Raw genomic sequence first — 21,472 nt, 5'->3', positions numbered from 1 at the left:
AGATGAAGAAAAAGAATGACAACGACCACGACAAAGGCGCTGATGATATTTACAATGACGATGACAATGATATACAGCGCGTCGAATAATAGGATCGGATCGATGCGAGTATCATAGACAGTGTACCTCCAAAGTACAGACGTAAAGCCGACCACGTATTGCGTAAATTAAGAGTTAGTGGTAATATCACTTGGGATGCAAACGGTGGTTTGCGTATACATCACGCCAACATGATTGATCTGATAAATGATACTATCAGAAATAGAAAATGTCAACCACCACTTGGACATACGCAATTCGTCGCTGCTCTCCGTGTATCGTTTATACCGCGCGAATTCATCGGTAATAAGTGCGTTTGGAAGAATATGATGGCTGGTACATCTCCTGGGAATTCTACACCAGTACCACCAGGTGGTGCTAGCGGTGTTATTCCACATCGGGTTTTGACACCAGAGGGCATCAATCGTCTATTTATAACACCATCACCTCGTCGTGCTGAGAGTGCTAGTCGCGCAAATAGCAGTGCTATTGACAGTAGCGAAGCAGACAAAAGCAGTAGTCGTACAATAGCAGCGCGAGCACTCAAGCGAAAAAAAACAGTCGCCGGTCAAGCGAGTGCGAAAAAAAGTAGCAGCATCCACTTCTGAAGTTACAACATAGCGACGTTTGAGCGGGAGATTCAGCCCGAGCAAGAAACCAAAATCACTGAAGACGAAGAACAAGAGCAAGAACGAGCAAGTGTAAAAAATAGTGCACTAGATAAATTGATCGATCTACTGCCGTTTAAATGCACGTGCCCAGATACAGATTCTGTGGTCCAGGTACAAAACTAGCGGAGCGTATTAAACGTGGTAAAGTCGGCATCAATCCGCTGGATGAGGCATGTTGTCAGCATGATTTAGTCTGCGGGGATAAACAAGGCAATCGACGTAAGGCTAATCGCGTGCTGGCTGAATACGCATTTTCGCGAATGCTCGCGGATGAAACAGCCAGAGCCGAGCGAACACTAGCAATGATGACTGCCTGCTGTATGGTGAGCAAGATAACGTTAGAAAAATTTTTTCACGAATAAAAAGAGCGCTAAAGCAGAAAAAGAAAAAGGACAAAAAATAAAGAAGAAATATATTAGCAAAGTTAACGCATAGGTGAAGACAGTGAAAGAGCATAAAAAAAATTGAAAAATGAAAAAAAGATGCACAATGAGAAGTGGGATGAGGGTATAAAAAGAGAAATTTGAGCAACTTTTATTACGCACCCCCACACCCAGCAGCGTACGCCGGTGTTGAAAAACTTTTTCAAGCTACATGGACAAGAAAAACAGTGGAAAAAAGGTGAAAAAGAAAAATTTCATCGTGAAAGTATTGTGGAGTGGCTTGAGATTCAAAATGCGTATAATCTACATTGATCCGTTACACGACGATTTGCACGACGTAGTTACAATTTGCGAAATTTAGATGACGTGTGGGAGGCTGATCTGATGGATTTGAGATCTCTAAAAACGTACAATGACGGCTACAGTTACATTCTGACGGTGATCGACGTCGTCAGTAAATTTAGTTGGCTGGAGACGATCAAGGAGTCGCTGAAGCTTTCTCACGTGTGTTTTAGAGAAGCAATGGGCGTTAGCCAATATGTCTCCAGACAGATAAGGGCAAAGAATTCATTGGTTGTGAGACACAGCAAGTTTTGCGCGACAACGACATTGCTCACAGAGTGGCACGCAACCCGGATACAAAGGCAGCCATTGCAGAGGAACTGATACGAACTGTTAAGGAGCGAATTAAGCGATATTTTACCCACAAAAATACACGCAGTTACATCGATGTGTTGCATAACATAATAGCGGCGTACAACCTCAGTAAGCACTCGGCGACAAAGATGACACCGGCATCTGTGACTGTGTACAACGTTGCTCAAGCACAAGAGAATTTACAGCGTCGTTACGGTAAGAATGAGCATAAGGTGATGAGACCTAAATTCAAAGTCGGTGAGCTGGTTCGCGTCAGTCGGGCAAGATCTGTCTTTGACAAAGGTTACGAGAGAGGCTGGACACTGGAGCTATTTGAAGTCGCACGCATTTCTCTAACACGACAGCCACATGTCTATCATTTGCAAGATCTGTCGAGTGAAGACATAGACGGTTGTTTTTACGCTGAGGAATTGAGCAGAGTCCGAAAGGATTTGGAAGGTGCATCTTTAGAAATAGAAAGTATTTTGCGCAGCAGAGGTAATGGTCGTTCGAAAGAGTATTTCGGCAGTTGGAAATGTTATCCAGAAAAGTTCAATTCCTGGGTCAAGGCTAGCCAACTTTCGCAAATATGAAAGATTAATTTTACAATATTTTGCCTAGCAACATCAGCATGAATTATTTCGCGGAAAACATTACAGCGCATTATGTTACACAGTTGCCGCAACAGATCAAATTACAAGGTTCATGGTTGGTCGCGCTCACTCACAAGTTCAAATACCTCTGACATTCCAACACGTGCCATCTGAAAAAAGAGAGAAAAATTTCCCTAAAACGAATACTACCCACAAGACTTGAGACAAATGAGACGAGAGAAGAAAATTTTAAAATCATTGAATCATTGATTCTTTCGGGAAGTAATACAAATATTCTCACTCTAGTTGAGGAAATAAATAATTTAGAATGCATCCGTGATGATTTGAGGGTGACAGTTGAACGTGGCGGTTATGTAACGATCAGCCGAGTCTGCGCAAAGAGTAGCTGCTCACAGTTCAGTCACGAGCTCTATTTATCGGAAAAAGTAAAAAAAATTCTTGGATTTGAAAAAGGAGAGACAAGGAATTTGTTTTATTGGAAATCAATACACTATAGAGTCGGATAGACCTGCTGAACTTTCCAATAGGCTACCATCCATGTTCATGATTTACAGCGACATCTGTAACAGGTGATATTCAATCGAGTCTACTACGAGCTGTATTGATGAATACTGATAATTACGAATATGATACTACTCAAATCAAAAGTTTCTCCCCACCAATGTACATACCACTGTTATTCAACGCATTTCAGACAATTGAAATAGATATCAGAGATCAATGTGGCCAGTCGATACTATTAGATTACGGGACAGTCACTGTAACACTTTATTTCAAGACAGTCGATGACTAGTCATGAATCGCTACAAAGATTATTTTAACTGCCAATTTGGCAATGGCTACCAGTACGGTGGGTGAGAAAGACGGAATCCTTACACCGGTGGAGTTCGCCACAGTTACATCGGATCTCCCTACCAAAGAGGTCACGGTGGTATCGGCTCCTTTCTAGCTGGCATATTTCGCCGCGTCCTTCCACACATCAGTCGCGGTGCCAAAGCTGTGGGTAAAGAGGCCGTACGTACAGGATTCAACATTATATCCGACGTTGCATCACACAACACACCGGTGAAGGAGTGTTTCCGCAATCGTGTGAGAGAATCTGGTGAGATTCTGAAGAGAAAAGCTAAGGAGAAACTGGATAAGTTGATGGAGGGGTCAGGATATAAAATGTCACGCTACGGAAATCCTGCTCAATTGCAGTTGCTCGCTGGTCCTGTCACAGCGCGTAGGAGAAAAAGAGGTGTTGGCGGAAGAAAAAAACGCAAATCGAGGAGTGGTGGTGGTGTAAAGAAGAGAAGTGCAACAAGAAAAGTTAAGAGACAGAAGAAGAAGAAAACATCTCGAAATAAAAAATCTTCGTCTAGAAGGAGAAAAAGAAGCAGAACGACGAGAGATATTTTTGACACTTAAAGATGGCGTTCTTACATACCCATTCGTGAGAATGTTTAAAATCGAAGCTGCTATTATTTGACATTCCACCGACCCTAACAGCAATCGAAGGCTCGCATTGGGTTCAATATAAGCCTATATCGTCTTTGACCGATGATTCACCGATAGAATTTGTGATACCCGGGAACAGCGATGAACATCTCGACCTGGCTCATACAATGCTTAGTCTTCGTGTGAGTATAAAATCTAGTACAAGCGAAGAAGATGTGGCTGAGGCTGATCGAGCAGCTTATAGACTTTTAACAGCCCGGGTGGGACCATTCAACAATTTTATGCATTCACTATTCAATCAAGTGGATTTATTTTTCAATCAGAAACCCGTGTCACCACCTACCAATGCTTATGCCTACAGAGCATATATAGAGACGCTGTTAAATTACGGATCTGCCGCCAAAACCTCTCATCTGTCGACTTCATTTTTCCAGCCGTATTGTCACATTTGTGGTGTGACATACAGCAGGGAAAAATGAACAACACAGAAAACCTGAACGAGGGGTTCGTGGAATGGCGAAAGTTACTTGCTGCAAATAAACCTGTTGACCTAGTTGACCACCTCCATACAGATGTGTTTAATAAAGAGAAGCTACTGCTCAACGGCGTCGAAATAAGAGTGCGCTTATGAAATTGCACATGCTCAATCGCTCTCACGAGCAATGGCTAAATATCCATTGACACGGGTAGAAGTCAACGCAGTCACTATGCACAGTGGTGTACACGGTGAAACATTGGACAATATCATATTGGGTCAGCTGCCGAAGAGAATCATCCTGGGTTTCGTCAATAACAAAGCTTTTACTGGTGATCGGTTGCTCAATCCCTTCAATTTTGAACATTTTAATATAAACTTCTTGTTTGTACGTTGATGAGGTGCAGGTGCCCTTGAAACCACTGCACCCGACTTTACGATGAGAAATTTATATGTGGATGCGTATCACACACTGTTCTCCGGTACGGGAATACACTTCCTCAACAAGGGTAAATAAGTGACGCGCGAGAACTATCCCCACGGCTACTGTCTATTTGCTTTTGATTTGACTCATGATTTATCGGCGAATGACTGCAGCCACTGAAATTTGATTAAACATGGTAGTGTTAGACTAGAAGTACGTTTTAGCAATGCACTAACAGAAACGGTCAATTGCATTCTGTACGCAGAGTATGATAATATTTTGGAAATTGATGCCTCGCGTCAAGTAATCATCGATTTTAGCAGTTGAAAACAGTTTACTTCTCACAGATGTCGCTACTCTCTACTATGCATATAAATGCTGTGCATGCGACTTCTACAGTCAGTCTCTTCTTCTAATTTTCGACAATCCAGCACTGTCATATACGCTTTACTCAATCATGGATGTGATCATTAACATACAGTTTTTTAAGGGCGGCAAACATCGGAATGTGCCAAAAGAGGCCAAAAGATGGGAACTTTAGTAGACATTGGATACTGACACCTGCGATAGCGCTTAATCATCTGAGTGAAGATACACAAAACGAGAACGATTGTCTGACCCAATATCATCACAGTCTGGACTACTTTGACGGCGAGGTATCTTTTAAGTCGGTGAAAAAAATGTTAAGAGAACTTTCAAAAAGTGTGCAAAAAATATATGTTAGAGGTAATGATAAATGGATATTGTTACGCAAAATAATACCTCGTCGAATTTCTAATTCTGAGTAGGAACAGGAATGTCCGTCTTTCGCTAAATTATCGTCTGATGTATACTGTATGCATCACGCTGCTAAAACTTGTCATAGTAATTATCAATGCGCTTCGAATAACGCTTACAGGTTAAAATCGTGGCTTTTTGTGCGTGCTTCCAAGAAAGCCAAAATTCGGAACACTTTAAGTGATCTATGCAATGGACAGTCTTCAGATACTAAAGAATCTATCGAAAATTCGCTCGCATACTGTCGGTGTATTTCCAGCCGATCAGATACCGAGAGTGTGGACGAAATCGACAGCGTTTGTTGTAAACACGGATGATCATACAAGATCGGGTATGTATTGGGTCGCCGTATATGGGGACTATTCTTGTAACGCTTTTTACTTTGATATTTATTGATTATCCCCATTTATTTACAATCATATTAATCGATTGAGAAAAAATTGTAAACATTTTTGCTGGAATAATATTCGGCTACAGAGCGATTCTTCTGATGTTTGTAGGCAATATTGCATCATGTATTTGCATTACATGAGTAATGGTCTGAGCTTCGAGAAATTTCTCGAAAATTTTTCAGAAAATCTGCAAACAAATGATGACGTTGTAAGACGATATGTCTGCTGTAAACAAAGGAAAAAAAGCGATGACGATGATTTCATTGGAAATGGCAGTTGCATTGTAAGGTGCTTACAAAGCTGTAGTTCTAAGATGTCGTTATTGTAATCTGAGGAGATAATGATACCGTATCTCTCTCATACTTGGCTGTTCCCACTACCACCACAATCCTTATCCTTACTATACCTTTCCACCTTCAGACTGTGTGCTAAAAGTCAGAGTTAGTCGTTCGAAGATGGCGGTAGTGATCGTGAGACTCGCACAATGGCGTACCAGGAGGAAAAAAAGTTTCGTCCTGCTCAGCTCCTGAGCACTCTGTCACTTTGAGCAACTTGCAAGACGAGTACTACAGACCAGCTGTGCGACTATTAGGCGATGACTCGAAAGGAATTACTTTTACCCACAATCAGAGGTTGCAATTCACAAAGTGTTTTAACGACTTTTTCATGTACCTTTGCGACCATAGTAGCAGCAGCAGCGATTCTATGACAGGTCAATAAATTTGCGGTACAGGTTGAACAGCAAAATTCACTCACAGTCAGAGAGACAGGGCTATCGAAATTGTGGATAGTCGTTCACACAAGACATTTGCAATAGAAAGCAAACGAAATCATTCAAATATTATTCTAAAAAAAGCTAAGTTTCTACGATTGTATGAGTATATTGTGAAATGCATTGATGCGCGTCTAGAATATCTTGAGTTTGTAGCGGGTAGTGTAAGTTGTATTGCTAGAGAGACTGCAGAATACATTAAGAGTGTTAATCCGCCACTATACTAGTAAGACAATTTGGTATTTATACGATAACTCTTGTAAAAGCAATTATAAATCTTATTGATGATAAATGGTTCGATAATGTCACAACAACTGTGCAGACCCGTGCGATGGAAATGAAAGATCACATTCCGCTCAGTCGTAATGATATTGTCGATATATTTTAATAACTTGTATCTTATCATCTTGATAGAATTGTCGATATATTGTAGATAAATAGGTGATTAATTATGTCTGTTTTCTTTTATCAATTTTACTACTATCTTTCTTGTAAATATTATCTTCGACAGCAAGAAAAAAAGTTACCAATGTCCATCACAATTTTTATAATTATCTTATATTGAAATATATATAAAATACTTATCTTGTATTATTTATTGCTATCCTTCCTTACCCATTCCCATAGTAGAAAATTATTTTAAAAAATATCAAGTTATATTACATTATTCATAAAAACATTCTTAAAAAAAAATAATAAGTAAATCAATTGAGAGATAAATTGGCGAGAGGGAACAGGAAGGGGGAAAGAAGCGCCTTCCCCCACTATCGCATGATGTCACTCCTTGCTGTGGCGCCAGACATCTATCCCACCACTACCTCTAGGCAGATAATTGGGGTATTGTTTGTCTCGTCCATAGCGAGGGGTATACTACTGAAGTAGGCATGGACACACCGCTAAACGCCCGTTCCCGCAGCTCGCTGCTTACACTCGTAACTACAAAAATTAAAATTTGAGGTGCCGGGCCTTGATGTGTAGCGCAGGCTCGTGCGACGCTGCCTTGCCTCCCTGGTATACATCCAGCCTCTGGATACGGACGTTGCAACAGTTCAATATAATCTAATTTTTAATTAGAATCAAATAAACGCTGACTGTTTACTTATATCTACTAGCAAAAAATTGATCAATATATTACTTAAGTTTAAATTACCAATCATTTGACTGAGCCCTTAATTAAACATAATGATTTTTTGTTAGTCGTCTTATAAATAAAATAATATGATTGTAAACTTGATTTTTTCTAATTGATTTAGTTGTTTTTTAATCTGTAATTTCACAGTAAAAATAATTATTGACATTCATGTTGATACGCAATACATCAAACGCGCCTAAGAATTTTACTTTGGTTAAGTTTTTTTTTAGAGATTAAATATACTTTTAAATATTAGATGTACACTCGATGGTAGTTAATTCTTGTGAAACGTTTTTGAAATGCTCCAATAAAATTGCCAGATTTATAAATTCTAAACAATCAAAAGCACGACTTCAAAAACGTTTTGTAAGAATTAATTACCGTCGAGTATAAATAAATATATTCAATACAGCCAACCTTCTATAAACGTAGTTATAGCTACTAGTACACAGGACCGGATTTAAAATTATAGGATAAAATAAAAATAAATTTTAAATATTAAAAAATGTTTTTAAACTCTTTAAAAATATTTGATGACAGTAATAAAAAAATAATATTAATTAAACATTTTTTATTCATTTAGCTTTACAAAAAATGTAAATTGTGAGATTATAGCAATCATAACATTTATATTCTGTACTAAAATGTAATACATAATACGATATTTACTCTTATATAAAATGATAACGATATCTAAAATCCCTAACGAAAATGAAAAATGAAAACAATAAAAAAGAAAAAACGTTATGAACTGCAGATGATAGCATAAAAATGTCGGAATTGAGACACAGATAACAGCAATCTTTCGTTGTCTTCAGTTTTATTTAGTTTCATCGATACTTTAGTTGGATTTTTTTCAGGTGTACAGTTTTACAATTTAGTAAATAAATAAAAAAAATGAATACAACAGACAATAACTATTAATAAGTGAAGACGACAGTTTTTTCATAGTTCAAAGCAGTTTTCTTCATTTTATAATTGCTGTCTTCTACGTTCACTAGTTTGTTCCTAATCAAAATAGCTATCTTCGGATTTCTACACATTTTTCTTAACTTTTTTAAAAACATGCCTTTAATAACATAAAAAAGAAAATTAACTTTTAAAAAAGTAAAAGGTTAGATGAGTTTGATGTATTCCGCAACGAAATAACAGATAAAAAAAAACTGAGATCCAACAACCAAAGTTAAATTATATACTGATCAATTAGGAACAATTCTCAAGATACTTACCACGTAACTTGCAATGGCCATTTCATTGTACTTATGGTGTTTTTATGATGTTCTAATACATAAAGAAAAAATGTTTGTTGTTTACCAATAAACAAAATTAAACGGTCATAGCTAGTTAGGTAGTAAGTATCTTGTAAATTTGTCTGATTGATCAGTATATAAGTTAACTCAAGTTAAGTAAGCCCTTTATTGACCAAAACAAATTTTGTTGCTTCATTATAATTAAATATAATAAACTGGATTTTGGTTGATTGATCTCAATTCTTTTTTATTTGCTATTCCTTTGCGGAATATATCAAACTTGCCTAACCTTTTACTTTTTGAATAGTTAATTTTTTGAGATTTTAGTCCTTTTTAGTAAATTATTTTAGGTATTTCATATTTTTCCTAAAAATAAAATATAACCATCTTTAGCACCTTTTGACAATGGTTTTATTGTAACATTTTTATCACTAAGATGAAATCACTGATTATTCTAATACACTACCCACTAACCACGAAGTGCACTACCTAGACCTCGTTATCGGCCACCCCGTACACCAAGACACCGCCCTCATATGATGTATTTACCTAGACATAAAAAATTACGGATCGCACAACCTAGACCTCGTCATCGGCCACCCCGTACACCTAGACACCGTTTTCAAATAACTTCTACACCTAGACACTAAAAACTACATGTGAGTGAGCATGCAGAAAACCGATGAGAAAGCAATATCCATCTGTGTATAGCTGTTTGGCCAACTTCACGGTCCTAACATTTTTTGATTTGATTCGAGCACTTTGTGAATGACACACTCGTGTAATATATCAAAGGTAGTTTTTATCAATATTTTTGTTGAAAATCATAGTTAGGCATAATAAAACATGATATAAGTTAAAATATATAAGAGACAAGAAAGAAATGCATTCATTTCTTTTTAATGAAAAATGCGAACCTTAACATAGAAGTAAATAGTAGCGTGGGCACCGCGGCTTCGTCTGCTTCTAAACTCGCCTTCGTGGCGCTACCGCGCCACTTGATAATAGAATCTATCTCTTGAAATCTTGTACCATCCGCAGTAAACTAAAAAAGAACTGATAAAAAAACTAATAATACATGTAAATAACTGTTGACTTTGTCTTAATTCCGACATTCTTCTGTTGAACATTTATGTTTTGTTCAGTTATCTCCTGTTTTAGTCTGAAATCTTCAGATAGAAACTGATATGTGCAGAATTTTTGTTCAACTAAGGATCAATATAAATATGAGAAATTATGTAATTTTATACAAAATCATATTTTATATCCTAATATAAAAATAAATTAATTTTATTTTTATTTTATTCAATACTTATCTAATGTGTGTGAGTCATAATATGTGTCAAAAATATAAAAAAAAAATTAATTGCGTCTATTTTTTTTTAATTGTTTTCTAAATTATTAAATAAGTTAGTATTTAATATATATTACGATATAGTGTGCGTTCAAACACATTTTCCGACATTTTCCTGTATCAAGAAATAACGTTCGATATACATGCAAAAAGTTAATTTTTATAATTTTATAAATAGATAAAATTTAGTTGTCAATATTAGAATGACACTTTATTGATTGTGGAATGGATGCAGAATGCTTTAATGCATCTATTTTTAAATACAGTTTTACTATTTAAAAAATTATTTTCAATTATAACAAACTTAGAATATTTTAGAAGTAAACCTAAATGAGCAGTATACCTAATAGTAGAAATCTCATTTGAGATTAATCAATAGAAATGACTGCAGATAATTGATAAAAACGTTAAAATATTGAAAATTCACATCAGCTTGGGATGTGCAGTAAATTTGTTTAAAATATATTTGAATATTATAGTAAACATATATAATACATTAATGAAAGTATATTATTTATGATAATGTTTATCTAAAACATCTATTTGATTATAAGTTACGGTTTATTTAAAAAAATTTATATTGTTCAATATTAATTTCTCTTTTTCTACCGATAAACTCATGTGAGTGCTCTTTATATAAAGAGAATAATTGTATAACGATTTTTGTCATTTCATATTCACAAACACATAAATTGAATAAAGATTATACCTGCACAAATAACTATTTGCAGCATCCTTTTGATCTTTATTAAAACTGCAGATTTTATATTGTGATTTGAATGAATACTTACAGCATTCGTCATTATATGTCACGAACACAAAACTTTAAAAAAACGATTATACCTGCACTAGTAATTATTTGCAGCATCCCTTTTATGTAAATCGAATCTGCAGATAACATTTTGTGATATGCATGAATACATAAATCGTCATTTCATATTCACAAACAAATAACTTCACGAAAAAAAAATTATATTTACACAAATATTTAATTACAGCATCCCTTTTTCTGGACCAATTTTAAAATAATCTTTATTGATCTCTGTGTGTGTGTGTGTGTGTGTGTGTGTGTGTGTGTGTATGTATTGTAACGAGTTGAGCACCACAGCCAACTCGTAGCGGTATGAGTACCGCTGCACCGCGCCGAAACCGCGTAGAGTCGCGCGCGCGATAATAAACACGTGCGAATTCGGCAATAGGCGCGAAAGAGATAGAGAGAGCGAGCGCGCGGGCTAATCCTGCAGGTGCGCGCTCAGATAGCTCTCGGCCTTCGCTAGGTAAACACGCGACTTCGCTAGAATTCCAAAAGCTTTGCAATATCGTGTGCTATGCTGTGCCCAGCGGATAGAGGTGTAATTTGTAAGTGAGTGAGACCAGGTGTTCCTGCCCTTAGCCTAGTGGTTCGGCGTGGTGACCAAGTCTTGCGGCCTGTCCGGGACCACGAACGTCATCGACGAAAGAGAGAAGGTTTGTGTGGCGCGCAGTACATGTATATTTTTATCATATGAACCTGTCTATACCAATCAATAGTTTTTTTTTTTTTTTTATAAAATACATCAAGTTTTGTGGTACAAATGCAAAAAAAATCCGGACGGACATTTTTGAGTTCTTTCACTGCTAAAAACTAATTGAAATTTGATTTTTTTTGGTAACTTGAATGATTTAAGTTTAAAGAACATTTCGACTGTAAAACAGATCTAATTTTTTCTTTTTACGAGTTTTAGAGGGTTTTTACAAAATTGACCAAATATACAATTTTAACATAATGATTACCTTAAGATTATTTGGAAGTGCATTGTAAGTCAGTATAGCTTTGTTAAAGCTATTCTCATTACTGATTTTTTTTGCTTTTGGGTATGATTAAACTTTTATTTTTCGTGATACTCGTAGAAGCTAGAAATTGCGTTTTGAGCTCAACAAAGTAGTGTCTTAAGTCTATTCTTATTAATTATCTTTAATATTTTCTTTTGAATATTTTGCACTAGATCTCGATTGCTCTTATACGCACCACCCCATGCGAAGATTCCATAGCTGATATGTTATTATTCAAGTTAATTCTAGTATTTACAATTTTAATCCTACCCTGTATCTTAATTTCTGTATTCTATACTAGATTTTTATTTACGAAAACCATTACTCCATCATTTCTATGGAGCCTACTTTCGTTATAGTATGACTTATATTCATAGTCACTTCCGCTTAGATCAAATGCCTTGTAATTGAATTGCTGAAACGTTTCAGAAAAAACAACAACAGATAGTTTGACGATAAGAGTTTCAAAAAATATTTTAACTATTTCAAAATTGGCGTTCATACTTCTTCTGACATTTAAATGCATAATTATATAATTTTTATTACTAATCGCCTTATTTATATCGTCAATACAATTGTATTTCTTTATGCATTAAATCCTTTTGTATTATATCAAGATAATTAGATGGATTTTGTATTACTTCAGTAAATTTCTGGTCTCACCAGGTAATCAGTAGACTCAATATACAAACTTATTTTTTTCTTAAAAATGTTACATAGGCTTAGATCACTAGCTTTTTGTGCAGTGTCTAGTTTATTATTGTATTTACTGTTTGAAAAAGCACGATTAAGATATTTGATGTAACAGTATTTACTGTTTGAAAAAGCACGATTAAGATATTTGATGTAACAGGATTATTTTTACACTTATTCCCGTTGTGTCCAAACCTTCCACAGTTATAGCAGGGACTTATATTTATTGAATCATAAACTTTGCAGTTTTGATAACCAACAATGATCTTGATTTTGTTCGCTTTAACAAATGTGTAAATGTCGACAGGAACCTTTATTAATACTGTTGTTAATTTACTAGAATTGTTTTTGTACATAAGCAGTACTTGACCCTTGTTTGTGAAATTTACAAAATTCCTCGTGTTTATATCGTCTTTGATATCCTCTTTATTCATGTTTTTATAGTTATCGATGCCCACAGTTTTAATTTTTTTTTTTTTTTTTAACATATCTTTCATAACCTCACATTCATCTTCTAGGTTATATTTCAGTACGTCTTCAGTCAACGTAGCACTTTCACTGTTTAAGCAGTTGATGATTACTTCCACTGTTCACAAATAGATTACTAGTTTGTATCCTCTTCTCAGTAACTAAACACTCTATGACTTAATTTTTTATGTCTATAAAAAATTAAGTCATAGAGTGTTATCGCCTACTTGTTTCACAGTTATCTTTAGCACCTTTTTTAGCAGTGGTTTTGGAAAGCTTGTCACCTCAGCATATGTCATAGTAGCTGTAGTACTTTTCTTTTGCTTTACTAGCACTTTATCTTTCAGTAGCATGTTTTTTCTTGTAGTTCAGTAACTAACTGCTTAAGTAGAAGGTTTTCCGTTTTTATTAGATTATATTTTTCATCAATGTCAATGCCAAGCTTATCTTGGGCTGTAACCTAAAATGTAAGCGAAATTACTGACGCACTTGTCAGGAGGCAACCGCTCTCCTGCCATGTTGGACATTAAATTGTTCTGCGTATTTTATTTACGCTATCTTCAAGCTTGTTAAGTGAAGGAGCCGCTTTCATTTTTGACAAAATGTCTGCATAGCTCTTTCCTTCTGCAGCCTTGATGATTATAGCATCCGGTCTGGACGGTCTTGCCTGCTTCGGTCGGTCCTTGCTAGTTCTATTCCGGTTTGGAAAGTCACGGACGCTTTTATCCTCTTTGCTTGCCTTTTTCTCCTTTTCCTTTGACTTGCTTGTGACGACTTCCTTGCCACGCTGCCTTTTTAGATTGATCGTCCTCTTCCTTATTTCGTCTATTTCTATTCTGTGGAGTAGTTAGGGCTTCCTTTGTTGTACCCACCTTTCAAGATCTAAGACTCGAGGTAGTCTGGGTTTCCCTTCCCTGAGTTCCCGGGCGTTGGCATTGCTGTAAGTGATCATCTACCGTGCAGAGATTCCTATAGGTTGCCCTTATGCTTCGAGCAAGATCCTTAATTTTTTTGTGCACATTGTGCCTGTCCTTGATATAGTCGATTAATTCCTTGATTTTGCTGCCAAGACGGTCCAAGTGCGCATTCTTGTGCGATACGCAAACAGCTCTTTTATCTCTACTGCATCCACCTCCAATTCCATTTTACCTGCGTATCTACGCAAAGCAGGGGTCAGGTGAGTAACCTCTGCAGCATCTAAGTCAGTTGCTTCCCCCCCCCCCCCCCAATCTCCATGGGGCCAGCGCTGACCACCGGGGCTTTCAACCGATCGGAATTGGCAACGGGACTGTGGATCGACCCGCTTGGGGTAGTAATGTTATTAACTTACTATCTATGTTTGATTTATTTCGGCATTTCTTCTCCTAGCCTGTTTGCTCCGCGAAGCTGTTTGCTTTTATTTCTTTTATTTCTGCTCTACCCTTCGGCTGGTTGAGGAGACCAGGGGACGCGCCACATACGGGGTATCTGGTATCATTTCCGCGCAAGCGTGTGTGTGTGATAGCGTATGCGCCACTTCCGCGTGTGTATGTGCTGATAGTGTGCCGTGTTTAGTGCGGCCATGCGCAGTGTCACACAATGCAAGTGTATATTTTAAACATCAAAGAATGTCGAATCCTTTGTTTTTACATCTCGAACACTGCGTTAAAAATACTCATAGTCTTGTATCTTTTATATTATAACGAATGTGTTAGTCTGTCAAGTCTAAACAAGTGTCCTAATGTATAGATTTAATGTTGAATTTTTATTAAAAATTTTTGATAAAATTGATTTCTTAATGTTTATACAACTATAAGTAAAACGTAAAATATTTGTATTTATATTTGTTTGCATTTTTTACATGTTAGATTCTTGGTGCATTGGGTACAGAAAACAATAGGCCGAGTTCAGCAGCCCAATGTGTTGCATACGTAGCCGTAGCTGAATTGCCAGTCGGACAATGGAATGAATTGATTCCTCTTCTAGTAAATAATGTTGCTAATCCCAATAGTACAGAAATGATGAGAGAGGCTACTTTGGAAACTATTGGCTATATTTGTCAAGAAATCGATAGTGAAGTTTTAGTTGCGCAGTCCAATCAGATTCTTACTGCGATCATACATGGTATGAAAGGATCCAATACTTCAAGCCATGTAAGATTAGCAGCTACAAGTGCTCTTTTTAATTCGCTAGAATTCACCAAAGGGAATTTTGAAATTGAGGTAAGAATTTTTTCATAGTATTCACATTTTTGTATTCTAACTCGCCGTTTGAGCAGCAGGGTCCCAGGCTTGGGACCAGTGTAGCGGAGTCGCACGGCGAGCTCTAGCACCTCAGGATGTTGATTCTTGTAAAATGTGATAACCTAAGTCTGCAGTATTCCCTAAGCTCGCAGAGAACAGTCCTCTAGTCGTACATGAGGCGACCGTCATACCGCCCTGCTTGTTCGGGCCTTCTTTGAATGCTAAACCCCGTAAAAAGCAAGCTTCTCCTCTGAAATAAAATATTTGTATGTATGTGTGCATGTATGTATCAGAGAAACAAGTTTTGTCCCCACAGCGAGCTTCCTCCTGTACCAGGAATATGTATGTAAATTAGGGTGTCTCTTATTTTCCGAACCCATGTATTGGTGGAGCGCACCCGCTAGATCAAAAGTTTACATTAAAAAAAAATGGTATTTGAAAGAAGAAAAATTTTGTTGGTGCATTTAAGGCAACGCTAAAAGAATCGACGTTTTCATTAAAATGCGTAAAACGTAAAAATCTTATTTATTATCAATTTGCCCTTACCAAAATAATGTGCAGTGATCTGTGCATAGATCTCTGCACAGATCTCTGCACAAAATTTTAACCGTATCCTTTTAATTTTCAGAATATTCTTAAAAGTAAAAGAATAATACATCAAGTGCCTATATAGGCGTTACCATCTGGATGATAACAAAAAATCTCTGGTTGTGAACTCCAAAATTCTTATTTTTTAATAATTTGATTTAAACCAAAATTTTTTAATATTTTATAAAGTAAAAAGTTTACAGCCACAATATTTTTGTTATCATCCAGATGGTGGCACCCATATAGGCACACAATATATTATTTTTTTGCTTATTTTAATGTGAATTTATTATCCTTTTCCAATTTTTCTGATTTAGGAGATGTTTACGAAATTCATTCAGTAAGGATTAAATCGGTCTGGCCGAGTCATTTTGGCCAGAGTTTATTTAAAGCCGATGTTTCGAGCACATACTGTGTTCCTTTTCAAGTCTACAACAAAATTGAAAAAAAACACGAAAATTAGCAATCACAAATTATTGTCTTCTCAACGTAACACAACTTCAGTCAACCAAATCTTACCTCCGACAAAAAAGGCTCGTCAATTAACTGATTAAGTTTGGTAACAGCGCGATTTTATAATATGGATTTGTAAATATGTAAAAGTTTCTTAGTATCCTCAATTCTATTAAAAGTATTGTTGTAGTAATATATAGGGTGTTTCATTTTAATCCGACCACGACAAAAAACCATGGAAAAACTAATTTTAACGAAAAATGACCTTAACAAAAGTTGAAGGGGGTAAAGGGGGCCATCGAATGACACAAACACCTATGACCTTGAACTCGATTTTCAAGATCATTTGAGGGTAATTGTGATTTTTTTAAATAGGAACCTCTATTTTAGACCTTGGAATCGGATAGAGCGGAAAAAATTACGTCGCAAAGGATATTTTAAGTTTGATTTGGTGACCTTGAGAAGGTCAATTCAAGGTCAAATAACAAAAAATCTGCTAAACAGCTGTTTGTCTGGTTTTATTTTACTGATGTCGAAAGATGACCTTGACAAAAGTTGAAGGGAGCAAAAGGGGCCATCTAATGACACCAACACCTTTGACCTTGAACTCGATTTTCAAGGTCATTGTATTTTTTTACAAAAATCAATCAAAAATAGGGGTTCCCGACGAGGAGGATTCGATCCCACCTCCCCGAAATCTCAAGGCACGTGCTCTAACCACTAGGCCAACGACGCACTACCCTGCGCTCACTCCGACTAGCTCTTACAGGCGCTGTTCCCGCCCGTTACTCTCTCTCTCTCTCTCTCTCTCTCTCTATATATATATATATATATATATATATATATATAGAGAGAGAGAGAGAGAGAGAGAGAGAGAGAGAGAGAGAGAGAGAGAGAGAGTAACGGACAGGAATATACAGAGTATAGTACATACAGATTTTGCGTCTGTCATCTTAAACCTTTCCAAAACTTTACTTGCATAATCAGCCTAGTGCAGAAACATCGTCTTATTTGCCCTGTCGCATACAATTTTAAGATCGACAAAATTTCATTTAATACATGTACATCTTTTGACAAAATTAAACCGTCGTCTACAAACAATAATAAATATACTTTTACACTTTTCTTTACCGCTATAAAAATCGAATTATCTACATCACTACATTTAAAATCTAAAATAAACAAAAAATTCTTGAACATTTCGTTCCAACACCTGGATGCTTGCTTCAAGCCATACAAGTACTTGTTCAGCCTGCAGACATATTCTTGTTTACAGTCGTTCACTGGCAGTCCTTCAGGAATCTTTATGTAGACTTCTTCTTCTAACTTGCCATGCAGGAACGCCGTTGTCACATCAAACTGCACAATTTCGAGATCCTGGTGATTTGCCAATGCAAGCATGACTCGGAGCGCATCGTAACGGATGACGGGCGAGAAGGTTTCATTGAAATCGATAACATACTCCTGCCTAAAACCTCTCGCACACAGGCGTGCCTTGTATCTCCTTTCTTTTCCGGCATTTGCTTCTTGCATCTTGAATACCCACTTCGAGTCTATGATCTTTCGTCCTTCAGATCGAGGTACCAAAGTCCACGTACCATTTCTCTTGTGAGCGAGCAATTCCTCTTGAATAGCCTGAGCCCACTTTGTAGTATCTGGAGCTTCTACTGCTTCCTTGTAAGTTGTTGGTTCATTATACTCCATGACATTTCCCTCATACCGAGCGGGATTCTTGATATTTTCTCTCACTCTCAGTTGACGACGATGATGAGAAAATTGAAGGATCCACTGCGGCGTTTTCCATCCTGGTATCATTTCTGTTGACAGACTCCTCTGTAGTTGATGGTTGTTGGTGTACGTCAGCAGTGGATTCATCAGCTCTTTCTGTCGAATCGCTGGAAATCCTTTCAGATGCATCGTCAATAGGATTTTCAGCCATTCCTTGCCCGTCACATAAAGGCAATGGCAAAGCTACTTGAACCTGTTCGCATTAATTGGCACCAAAACTTTCATTTTCGATAAATGTCACATTACGGGAAACTAACACCTTCCTTGTGTTGTAATCGTACAACCTGTATTTTCTTGATTCAGCGTAGTAGCCAACGAAAATGGTCTTCTTAGTTTTTGCATCCAGCTTACTTCGAAACGTCTTTGGCAAATATGCGTAAGCTGGCACTCCAAAAACTTTAAGATGCGAGTAATCTGGCTTAGTGCCTGTCCAGCACTCAAAAGGCGTTGTCTCTGGCCTTTTACTCGTAGCTGTCATGTTGAGAACGTATACTGCTGTGTTGACAGCTTCAGCCCACAAATATTTTGGTACCTGGCGATGCAGCATCATGGTCCTAGCACTCTCAACCACGGTTTTATTTTCTCTTTCAACTTTTTCGTTTTGTTGAGGTGTGTATGGTGCAGTATTCTCGTCCATTGTCTGTATGGAGCATCTTAATTCGACAGTTGAATTTGTTATAAATAAGACGTTTCACCTCTTTAAACTTTTCAAAAATGTCTGCCTTGTGCTTAATAAAATATACAAGTCTATAACCGGACGCATCATCCTTGAACAGAACGAAATACCTCGCACCATTTATCGAGTTTGTTGACATCGGCCCACATACGTCGCTGTAGATGCACTCTTCCAAGATTTATCGACAGTAGTAGTAACGAAAGCGCTTACATAATCGGGCTTGTCCTTTTGATTCTAACCATCGGCTTGTTTACCTCTCTTGCTTCTTAAACGAGGACAGAATTTCTTGATGTGGCCAGGTGTCTTACAGTAATGGCATATTACTTTAGAGAAATTCCGATGGCCTTCGGCTCTTGTATTTTGATTGTTGCTGGCCCCTCTAGCTACCTTGTTTACATGCCGCACATTCGAAACTACAAAAGCACCCGTTTTGCTTTCTTCCTTTATTAGCCTCTCTTGAAGGTTATCCAAATTTTGTTTGTTGCTATCAACACTATCCCAGGCCGTAACAAGACTGCTGTACTTCGACGGAAGACTTATAGAATTTTTGCGATTACGCCCGCTTGAGATTTTCTGGCCCAAGTCTTCCAACGTTCTTGCCATATTCTGAACTTTTGTAACAAATGCTATAGCCGGTTTACTGGCATCCTCTTTACAGGTGTAAAATTTTTGCAGCAGCGTCGATCTATTGGTTGTCGACTTTTGCTCGATTATTAGAGTCATTTTCATCCACATCTCGTGGGCAATTTCACACGTAATACATGACTCCAACTGATTCGCTTCCATCGCAGACGAGAGTATGCACATGGCTTTGGCGTTGCTTTTGAACCATTTCGCTTCCTTGTCTTTGTCGTAGCCAGTTTCGCCGTTGCATACTCTTTTATTCGTCCCGTGTACAATATCGTATACACTATTTGCTGTGAGCACTGCGCGCACCTGGAATTTCCACACTTGATAGTTTGTGCCATCGAACTTTGCAAAATGGTAGTTGCTCAGAGCTCTGAGGTATGGTAGTTGTTTATCCAACTTCGTGGTCGCGCTGTTGGAGATGTCCAGGAGTGCGCGAATGGAGGGCCGGTCGCACTGATGATGTTTGGGCGATGATGCCGTCGCGCTGCGTAACCTCATACATGGAATCGCAGTAGTACGAGCGTTAGCTGGGGTCGATGATGGCTGCTGCATTGTAAGCTGAGCATTCCCTGCACGAATGACTGCTGGTACGGGTCGGAGATGGTCTCAGGAGGGCTGTTGCTGAAACAGAGGTGCGCGCTGAGCGATGCTGGCGCGCGCGGTGCCGTGCTCCTACTGAGTAGCCCATGCTGTTGAATCGCCTGCAAAGATGCCGCTCGAGGTCGTAGGCGATGGCGAGGTGTGGTGCAGATGTGAAACCGATGATGATACGGTGGGACGCTGTCCCGAGGCCTTCTGTCCGATTTCCGGAGATAGCTGCTGCGTTTCGTCAGAGGAGATCTGAAGAGAGAGAGATTAGATTAGATAGTTTTTATTTGCGTACATTATGTTGTACAATAATAAGATTCAGCATTATGAGGTGAAAGTAGAATACATTAAGTTGAGGCGTGTTTAGATTATGTATAGTATAACAGTGTACCGATGGTGGAAATGAATAGCGCGAGAATGAGTAGGTGTGTGCGTGTGCGTGAGTGTGTATGAGTTATGTGTTTTCGAGTTGAAAGTAGTAATCTTTAGCAAGTTTTCGGAAGATGACAGTAGATGAGGTGTTTCTGATGTGAGATGGCAGGCTATTCCATAAGTATGAGGCGCTGATATGAAACGAGTTCCTCAGCGTCTCAGCAGCGAAGGCAGGTATTTCCAGAGGTGTCACCTCGCCCCTCACAGGCCGGAGCGAGACGCGGAAGTCAAAATAGGCCAGTACGTATGATGGTACGACCGAGTTAAACATTTTACGAAGGAAGCAAACTGTGAATACTGCTCCCGCCTGTGTGCTCATCTCCTTACACCATAGATGTACCGGATTCGTGTATTCACGAGCCTCTGTAGTTTTAAGTCGAGTTCCTGCGTTAAGTCACAGTATACAAGAGAACAGTAGTCGATGATCGGAAATAGGAGTGCTTGCACGAGATGTTTACGCAATCTGAGATTGGTACTCTTTCTAAAAAAGTAAAGCCTGTACATTAGCGAGTGAGCACGTTTACACACTTGTGTAACGTGCTCCTTCCACGAGAGTTTAGAGTCAAGCACCAGTCCCAGATTACGCACAGAGGATTCATAGCTGACCTGGGCTCCCCCGATATTAATGAAAGTGTTAGCTGTTGAGGGAAGTAGATTTATATAGTATGGGGAGCCCAGGACAATTGCTTTGGTTTTTGTAACATTAAGTTTAAGCTTGTTTTGCGCAGCCCAGCCCATTATCCTCTCGTCATTAGCACTCATC

At 37.9% G+C, this 21,472-nt stretch overlaps 1 protein-coding gene across 5 annotated transcripts in view; it reads left to right on the top strand.

The window, feature by feature from the left end:
• Positions 1–21,472, top strand: part of LOC100114333 (importin subunit beta-1) — a 192,297-nt gene that overhangs the window by 93,598 nt on the left and 77,227 nt on the right. For all 5 annotated transcript variants that reach the window (XM_003425289.5, XM_032601307.1, XM_008203787.4 and 2 more), the window contains one exon: positions 15,180–15,533. In XM_003425289.5, the coding sequence (XP_003425337.1) occupies positions 15,180–15,533 (354 nt within the window). The remainder of the gene's footprint in view (positions 1–15,179; positions 15,534–21,472) is intronic.

The sequence above is a fragment of the Nasonia vitripennis genome (assembly GCF_009193385.2).
Source record: "Nasonia vitripennis strain AsymCx chromosome 1 unlocalized genomic scaffold, Nvit_psr_1.1 chr1_random0005, whole genome shotgun sequence".
Lineage (NCBI taxonomy): Eukaryota > Metazoa > Arthropoda > Insecta > Hymenoptera > Pteromalidae > Nasonia > Nasonia vitripennis.
The sequence above is the reverse complement of the archived record's forward strand: the minus strand, read 5'-3'. Positions and strand labels throughout refer to the sequence as shown.